Here is a 10,000-nt window from a genome sequence, read left to right as displayed (position 1 = left end):
GAGAGCGTAACAGAGAATGAGAGAAAAAGACACAAAAAATATTTGAAAAACGTTTGCTCCGTTCATCAGAATCAAGTATGACAATCTATTAAACGGTAAACGCATACTTGTAAATTTAATCGATAAGAAAGAAAAAAAAAAAGAAAAAAAGAAAAAAAAAGAAAAAAAATGAATGAACGAACGAACGAATCTAACATTATTTTTGAAAATAAAAAAGTGGATGTCCTACTACAAAAAAAAAAAAAAAAAAAAAAAATTAAAAAAAAAAAAAAAATAAAAGAATGAAAAGAAAAAGAAGGGAAAATGCATTTCTATTTATTAATAACAAAAACGAGAGAATGTCGATAAGAAAGTTTTTAATTTATCCAAATAAATGAATCGACTGAAATAGACAGAGACAGATTAATAGAGTGATATTAATTATTATTGTCCTGGTAGTTTAATAGGATAATATGAAAATAAGAAAAAGAAGAAGAGAGACAAAAAAAGGGATAGACAGATAGACAAAGAGAGAGAGAGAGAGAGAGAGAGAGAGAGAGAGAGAGAGAAAGAGAGAGAAAGAAAGAGAGAGAGAGAGAGAGAGAGAAAGAGGAAGGTTATCGTCAAGGAGCAAACCGATAAGGACTACCGTACCGGAGTCGTCAACTTTCTCCCATTCGTTCACAGGCACGCAATGTAAGAGATGCACTTTGCACCGTGAACGATGCAATGAGATGCAACGAGATGCAATACATAAACCATGTCAAAGATCCTTCAACGACTTCGTTGAATTGTTTTCAAGCTTCCGATATGAAAAGCTGATTATTGATTGATCGTTTCTACCATTCATTAAGCGTCTATCTATATATGTGTATGTGCATATATATATATATATATATATATATATATATATATATATATATATATTCTGAATGATGAAAGAGTAAAGTGAACTTTTTCTTTTTCTTTTATTTTTTTTTTTTTTCAAATCTGCTCACGCTAATTAATGTAAAGCAAAGAATATATTAGCTAATAATAGAGTATGAAAAAAAAAAAATAGAGACGAAAAGGAAAGAGGAAAAAGAAACAATGAACGTAATTTCATCTTGTCGTTTTGTTTTATTTTATTACTCTTGTGAAAGAAGATAAGATGTAATAAAAAAGGAAAAAGAACAGAAGAGGGTATTCCCATCGCTCGATTCGAAGTGATTCTCACGTTGGTTCTAAGATGGAAGAAAGAAAGAAGGAATGAATGAATGAATGAATGAATGAATGAATGAATGAATGAATGAAAGAAAGAGAAAAAAGGAGAAAAAGGAGAAAGAAAGAGAGAGAAAGAAGAGGTACAATACAAATCGTTATTTTCTAACTTTCACTTTGTCCAAACAACGCAATGCCGAACGTTGTCCTCTTCTTGCGTAAATATATATATATATATATACCATCGTGAGATCAATATATATTTCATTGCTAAATGAAATGCGGATGTTGTTATATCAATGAAAAATTATTAAAGTACTTTGAATAGATTCATTCACAAGAAACGAACGAATAAATTGTCATTGTATTCTTATTATTATTTCATATTATTCGTATTTTTCATCCAATGAAATGATACGTTTTTTTTCACATTTCTCTTTTTTTTTTTCTTTTTTCTTTTTTTCTTCGTTCTTTATGATTACTCTCATTAAGATTATTTATTAATGATAATAAAGTTTCGTAATGTTTAATCTCAATTCGGCATATAAATTTATATTAATAAAAAAATATATTGTATATATTTTTTTATTATATATATATATATATATATATATAAAATATATATATATATGTACAAAACATATATCACATATTTTACAACATTCTTGTTCGCCTAGTATGTCCATAATTAATAATAACGATTTAAAAACAAAATATACGCATAGAATAAAATTACGCGAGAGTGAGAATAGAGAAAAAAAGAACAAAATAAATAAATAAATAAATAAATAAATAAATAAATGAATAAATAATTAAATAAATAAACTATTTTGCATGAATTAATACGATCGACGAATTTTAAATATCCCGATAAATAATTTCATTCACGTAATATTCTATATATAAAACGAACGAAATTTATATTAAATACATACGTATATATTTTCTACATATTTATACTGTTTCTTTTGTACGGCATATGTATAAATTCAAAAATAAGAAAATAATCCAAAAGTTAATATTTACGCATAGATCTAAAGAAAACTGAACTATAAAAAAAGAAAAAGAAAAGTGAATTAATAATAACAGAAAAAGAAAAGAAGAAATTGTATCATCGAAGAATCGAACAAATATATTAAACAAATATCCTAATTCGCGTATGTATTTTACAATGTTTTTTTTTTTTTTTAGTATTATCATTTTTATTTTTTTCCTTCATCATTCATTCATTCAGTAAACAACCACGATGTAAAAATAAGGTATATATATAATATGTGTATGATAATTAATAGAATCAAACGATGGAAAGTGAGAATGATTAAGGGAGAGAAGGAAAGAGAGAGAGAGAGAGAGGACGAAAAAAGAAAAGAAAGAAAAGAAGAAAAAAGAGAAGAACAATTCAATAGTCGGCGTTTGAATTTCAATGATCGACAAAATTTGATCGAACGATAGATGATAATTCTCTATCGTCGATGGAGAACGTCGTCATCGATCGTTGTGATCGATTCGTCGAGCGGGTGGGCAGGATCACCCAAGTCGGTCAGAGTCTACTAAGAAAGAAAGAGAAAGAGAAAGAGAAAGAGAGAGAGAGAGAGAGAGAGAGAGAAGAGAGAGAGATGGATAGATAGATAGAGAGGTAGTAAACAGATCTGTCGTAGCGGAGATCGCGTGAACGGTTTCTAGGTGAGCGACCACTCGACCACTACCGGGTGTCTCGCTTGAAACGATCTCTTATGTCGAGTTGTGGTCATCGCCGGCGCCCCGTTTCGCGTTTCATTCCACCGCCATACGTATAAAACGCGAAGGGGGTGAAGAGGCCAATGAAAATACAAGAAGCCAAATAGAGAAACCAGAAAAAAAGAGAGAGACAGAGAGAGAGAGAGAGATAAAACAGGACAGTATAAAGTTGTCGCGCTAAACTATTTCATCAACGGTGAAACTGGTCGAAGTAGAAGCTAAAAATTCAAAAAAAAAAAAAAAAAAAAAAAAAAAAAAAAAAAAAAAAAAAAAAAGAGAGAGAGAGAAAAATAAAAAAAAGAATAAGAAAGAGAAAAATGGAGGAATTTGTTTTTTCTTCTTTACGTTATAAAAGCTTAAAATTGGAAAAGAAAATAGCATTCTTTTTTTATATTTAATTGTATACGAATAAATCAATGCAAGATCGAGAAACCAAATAAAGAAAGAGAGAAAGGGAGAGAGAGAGAGAGAGAGAGAGAGAGAGAGAGAGAGAGAGAGAGAGAGAAAATGAGAAAATAAAAATCGTTGGTAAATTATTTCAATGACAAAAATGGGGAATATCTAAAAAAAAAAAAAAAAAAGAGAAAATATATAAAAACAAAATTAAAAAGAGAAAAGAAGAAAAAATAAGAGCGTAGAAGTTTCAAATCATTTTATTTGTAAAGTTATTCTTTATATATTATAAAAAGTCTGTATATTATTATATATAATCACAATAAATATCCTCGTTCACTCTTTCTCTTTCTCTTTCTCTCTCTCTCTCTCTCTCTCTCTCTCTCTCTCTCTACACGAAAAGAAAAATATTAATAAATATTAATTTGCGTCAATAATAGAAAATATAAAAATAGAAAATTTTAAAGGAACGTAGTACAAAACTTTCCATCTATGAATATTAAAAATAATGAAAATTCGATGAATAAAAATTAGAAAAAAGAGAGAGAGAGAGAGAGAGAGAGAGAGAGAGAAAGAAAGATAGAAAATGGGACAGTAAAATCGTAACGAAACACTTCAACTGTGAAACCGGCAAAAGCGGATACGGGAAAATAAACGCGGATAAGATGAGAAATAAATAAAATAAATAAGATAAATAAATACAAAATAATAAGAGGAAGAAAAAGAAAGAAAAAAAAAAAAAAGTAAGAAATAAAAGAAACAAAGAAAAATATATAATGCGATAGGAAGGAAAGGGAGGGAAGGTAGGTAGGGAAGGAGGGAGGGGGAAAGAAGGAAGACAAAAGATAAAATAAAAAGAGAAGAGAGAAAAAGGGAAAGAGAGAAAAAAAGGAAAAAAGAAAAAAAAGAAAAAAAAAAGAAAATAATGAAAGAGTATAATCTCGAATCGCGTGGCTCACGCGAAATCATGCTCTAGCTTACGACGAGTTGGAGAGGACGAGTGGCAACGATGGATCCTGTTACACCTCGCGGCCGCTAATCGCTATGGTGGAAAGTGAACTGACTTGAGAGATTAATAGGCCAAACGAGCACGTGGAAAGAAAGTATCTATACTTATGTATATGTCAGACTTTGTGTGCCAAGTTCTCCATTGGGGGAGGACACACTCTTTCCGTAGACACGCGATAAACATGCGAACAAAATTGTATGCACTAGATTTTACGAAAAAAAAGAAGAAACGGAACGAAAAGAGAAGAGAAGAAATAAAGATGAGAATGAGAGAGAGAGAGAGAGAGAGAGAGAGAGAGAGAGAGTGAGAGAGAATTGAATCAATTCGATGTTTAATTTACGGCCTTAAGGCTAATCGTAAAATTATTGAATTAAGTATTGTGTCTCGTGTAGTTATTCTCAATCTTAGTATCTCTGTATGTCATGTGTGTATCTTACTATCTCATGTTAGAATTCATGATAATATTTTAAGACAAATTTTTAAATCGAAATCATTTCATTTTCGGAATCTTTCCTTTGATACAATGTATATTATTATAGAATTCTGAACGTTTCTTTTTTCTTTTTGTTTTTTGTTTTGTTTCGATTCAGAAATACAAAAAGGTTTGAACGAGAAAAGCGTAATGTAATTCGTTAATAAAAATTTTTCAGTAAAAAAAAAAAAAAAGAAAAAAGAGCAAACAGAGAAAAGGAAAGAAAAGAAAAAAAAGAAAGAAAAGAAAAAAAAGAAAGAAAAAGAAAAAAAAACAAAAATCTCATTTTATCGTTGAGTTCTCTCTTTAACATATCATCGAATTCTAATAAAAAATCATTGTAATATTCTTTTCTTTTCTCTTTCTCATTCCTTTTTTGTTTAGAGAATACAAAAAGCATTGAATAAAAAGTGCAATGTAATTCATTAAGTGAGATTTGCAATAAAAACAAAAAGAAAAAAAAAAAAGAAAGAAAAAGAAAAAAAAGAAAATAGAAATCTCATTCTACTTTCGAGATCTCTCTTTAATATATCATAGAATTCTAATAAAAATGAAAACTACTTTTGTTTACATCTCTCTCTCTCTCTCTCTCTCTCTCTCTATATATATATATATATATATGTGTATAAATATTTTTTAAAAATAATAATTTAAAAATAATTTTTTATAAATAATTTATTTTAATCAGCCATATCAAATAATAATAATAATAATAAAAAAATAATAATAATAATAGACAATAATAGTATTTAAAATTTTGTATACATATTCATTACAATTAGAGTTCCTCTTCGAATTAGTTACCGAATCTTTAGATCGTATCTTCCTCTTTAAATGGCATACGATGGCTTTCTGCCAAGATCGAAAATAAATTCTCTCTCTCTCTCTCTCTCTCTCTCTCTCTCACTCTCTCTTTCTCTCTCTTTCTCTCTAGGAAGATAGAAAAGCAGTATCCGAAAGGAACTCGATTCGTGCAAGGATCTCGATCTCGATCGTCCAGTGACCTCTTCGACGTGCCGTTATAGAGTACTTTTCATATACATATACATACATACATACATATAGGTATATATATATATATATACCTATATTATATATAGACTCCACCTATTCCGAGTTACCTAATCCTCTCGAATTAACAGCTTTCGCGTGCACTTAATGACGATTGAGTTTAATTATAGACCAGCATTGATGATTCCTCGATATTATGAATGTTACTATTGATTAAATAACATTGATTTGTACGTGCCAATGAATAATGAATGTTTTTCTTTTTTCTTTTTCTTTTTGTTTTCTTTTTTGCTTTTTTTTTTTTTTCTTTGTTTTTTCCTTTTAATCGAATTAAAAAGAACGCTTACCGTGCATGATCCAGATCTCTCTTATTGCCGAGCAAGAGTGCAGTGAAGTAGGATGGTAAACGTAAATCTGCAAGCTGTTTTAAAAGTCCTCTTGCTTCTTGAAAACTTCGTTTACATGTAACGCTGTAAACGACGACGAAGGCCTCGCCCCATCGTATGTGCGAATAGAGGCAACCGTTTTCCTAGAAAAAAAAAAAAAAAAAAAAAGAAAAAAAATTACAACAATTATATATATACGTTAAATTTGTTTTTAAGATTTTTTTTTTCTAATAGATAATAATAATTAAATTTGTACGATTAGTTCCACGAAATTCATAATTAAATCGAATAATGATTTGTCGATGTCGATAATGTTTTAAAATTTTTTCAATATCGATCGTCTAATCATAATTATTATTAATAATAATAACAACAATAATAATAATAATAATAATAATAATAATAATAATAATAATAATAATATTACACAAAATTTACACAATAAATCATAATTAATTTCCATAATTTGTCTATGTCGTATACATCGAATAATTATAAAATGTATTAAACGTTTAAATAGATAATCAATTATAATGATTTAAATTTTCATAATTTATTGAGGTCGATATTTTCAAGGCCCTCAAACAAAACTATTTGATGTATCATAAATTTTATGAAAGATTTTAATTACAAATATAAAAAGTTAATTATTAATTTGCACAAGATTCGTAATGAATGAATATAATTTTCTGATCGCCAATGGACGACGAATATGTCGGATGAATATAAATTTCAAGAATAACGAGAGAAAAAAAAAAAAGAAAAGAAAAGAAAAGAAAAGAAAATTATCCAATTTTCTAATGTTAGATTCTAATCATGTCTTTAAGAGAGAAATCTTCCGTAGGAAGGAAATTTTTTCGGTATTCATTAGAACCGGCTAACAATGTGGATAATTCGAGAAGATAATCGAAATCGGTAGTGCTTAAAAGGAGAACCTTTTCTCAAGGTAACCTTTGACTTGGCGCTTAGAGATTAGAGAAGGTAAAGGAGTGAGAGAGAGAGAGAGAGAGAGAGAGAGAGAGAGAGAGAGGGAGAGAGAAAGAAAGAGAGAGACTTCCGCCGCGTGGAACCGATCGCTTTGCTATGTATTCCGTTTTAATTGCTAATTCATGGATCACGAAGGAAAAGACGTAGAAATGCGATACCGTCTTATTCGTAATTTGCACGAACGAAAATTACGAAAATGATGCTAATGACAAAAATCATTAGATGTAGATATTTAAAAGTCTATTTAATTAATTAGGATAATATTTCATTTAATTTTTATTATTAATTTTTACTGTTTAATTGTCATTATTATTTTATGTCGAAAGTATATTCTTCTTTTTTTTTTTTTTTTTTTTAACTTTAAAAATTTTTTTTAACTTAACTTAAACTTAACTCAATCATGTTTAATCTTTATGCATCTATTGTTACGTATGTATTTTTAATAATTTTATTTAAATTGATTAATAATTAATTTTTTAATTTTCAGTAAGTCATTGTTTCGTTCCAGCAAAAATAATTTAATCAAGATTATATCAATATATAATATATATATATAAATATATATATATATATTGTTGATATTTGTATTGAAATAAAAAGAAAATAAATAAAAAAGAGAAAAGAAAAGAAAAGAAAAAGATCACGAGAGGAATGAAAGGGACCATGAGCGCAAAGGTACGCTTCAACTTTCGATCCTATACAGAGAATCGTGAATTGACCTTCGACCCTAAGCCGAAAGAACTGTCTAAACGAAAGGACTTTCATGAGTCTAGAAACAGTCTAGAACCGCTCTAATTGCTAATGCATCGATCACGATGAAAAACGTAGCTTGCATGAGCTATTCCTTCTATTTTCTCTGGTAATACTAAACACAAACAAACGGTGACTCTGGCAGAAAGAGTAACAGCAGCATATCAGCAGCAGCAGCAGAAACGGCGGCAATGGCAATTGCAGCGGCAACAACAGCGGCATCAGCAGGATCAGCAGCAGCAACAACAGCAGCAGCAGAAGCAGCAGCAGCAATAGCAGCAGCAGCAGCAGCAGCAGCATCAGCATCAGCAGCAGCAACATCAGCAATAGTCCAACGAGAGAGACCATTTCAAGTTTAACGACCCACGGAAGCTGTCGATTCTCGTGGTCGTTCCAATGCTTTCCCATTGACCTGGCACTGACAGCACAGCCGATAATTATTACCAAGGAACAGGATCGACGGGATCGTGATCATCGACATTTTCTTTCTCTCTTTCTTCTTCTTCTCTTCCTCTTTATATATATATATAATACATATAAATATATATATATATATATATATATATATGTGTGTAGAGAGGAGAGGACGAATCGTGTGCATCGACTCTTATAGGTTTCCCTTGCTTAACGTGCTGAACCTGGCCCTGAACCTTAGAACTCGTTGGACGATACACCATGTGATCGTAGGAGGTCGACCGATAGACAATAGGAAACGTCATATTTGCCTGTGTGTATGTGTATGTATGTGTGTGAGAGAGAGAGAGAGAGAGTGTGTGTGTCTTTCTAATATAATAATCTAAATTTGTGAAAAAAAAAAGAAGTACTATCATCGTGTTAATATTTATTAAGGACAATTGTTAATTAATTATCGACGATAGTTAAACCTGCATGGAAAAAGAAAGAAAAAAAAAATAATAATAAGAAGAAGAAGAAGAAGAAGAAAGAAAGAATGGTTAAAATATGATTCCTTTTATTTTGGAATTGTTATAAAAATTGTTATAAAAAAAAAAATCACGTGAAAGATTTCTTCTTCTTTTTCTTAATTGTTTCGTCTTTTTATTTTCTTCTTCTTTTTTTATTACTTATGTCTTATCTTAAAAATTAAAAAAAACAAAACAAAAGGAAACGTTAAAATAATTGCTTTTATTTTACAATTATTAAAGAAATTAAAAAAAAAAAAAGAAAAAAAAAAAAAGAAAAAAGACCACGTAAAAATAATAGAGAGTGTGTGAGAAAGAAAGAAAGAGAGAAAGAGAGAAAGGGAGAAAGAGAGAGATTTTTTTTTATCTTCTTCTTTATTCTTTAATTCATTACAAAATACAAAAATTCATTCAGCAAAAGTTAAGTACAAAAAAAGAAAAAAAACGAAAAAAAAAAAAACAAAAAAGAAGAAAGAAAAAAAAATACAATTTCTTTGGTATTGTTAAATAAGATCGAAAAAAGAAAAAAAAAAAAAACAAAAACCCAAAAAAAAAAAAAAAAAAGAATTCGCGTGATTCTAAAAAGGGATTCTTTAACTTTTCTTTCTTTTTCCAATTTTTTTCTCTTTCCTCCCTTTTTTATCCCCTATCTCATGTTTCGAGTGAAAAATAATTAATTCTCATAATAGTATTTGATAACATTGATCGATAATAATCATTCCTGCGCGTTCTGCCTTTTGTGTCTGTCCGAAGAATTTTAAGAGGCTCTTGGAACCGAGAAGGAATTTTATAGCAGGTTATAAATATAATGTCGTGACAAGGGGCGTGTATATTTACAGTCATTATTTACAGTCAAATATGTCGAATTAACATTGCGTGTAACGCGCTCGTAAATAAAAGCCGCGGAAGATAGAGACAGAGAACTTGAAAGAGAGAGAGAGAGAGAGAGAGAGAGAGAGAGAGAGAGAGAGAGAGAGAGAGAGAGAGGAGAGAGAAAGAGAGAGAGTAAGAGAGAGAGAGAGAGTAAGAGAGAGGAAGAGAGAGAGAGTAAGAGAGAAAGAGAAAGAGAGAGAGTAAGAGAGAAAGAGAAAGAGAGAGAGAGAGAGAGAAGTTCGTAGTACTTACTCTTTAAGAGTCCCGAGGATGCATACTCTCT

General features: G+C 29.7%; 1 protein-coding gene across 2 annotated transcripts in view; it reads right to left on the bottom strand.

Annotated features, from left to right (window-relative positions):
- Positions 1 to 10,000, bottom strand: part of LOC118447789 (ras-related and estrogen-regulated growth inhibitor) — a 97,281-nt gene that overhangs the window by 7,018 nt on the left and 80,263 nt on the right. For both annotated transcript variants that reach the window (XM_035880156.2, XM_035880157.2), the window contains exon 5: positions 6,149 to 6,330. In XM_035880156.2, the coding sequence (XP_035736049.1) occupies positions 6,149 to 6,330 (182 nt within the window). The remainder of the gene's footprint in view (positions 1 to 6,148; positions 6,331 to 10,000) is intronic.

Source organism: Vespa mandarinia, chromosome 3 (assembly GCF_050613455.1).
Source record: "Vespa mandarinia isolate Hongniang chromosome 3, ASM5061345v1, whole genome shotgun sequence".
Classification (NCBI taxonomy): Eukaryota; Metazoa; Arthropoda; class Insecta; order Hymenoptera; family Vespidae; genus Vespa; species Vespa mandarinia.
This window is presented reverse-complemented; position numbering and strand designations above follow the sequence as displayed.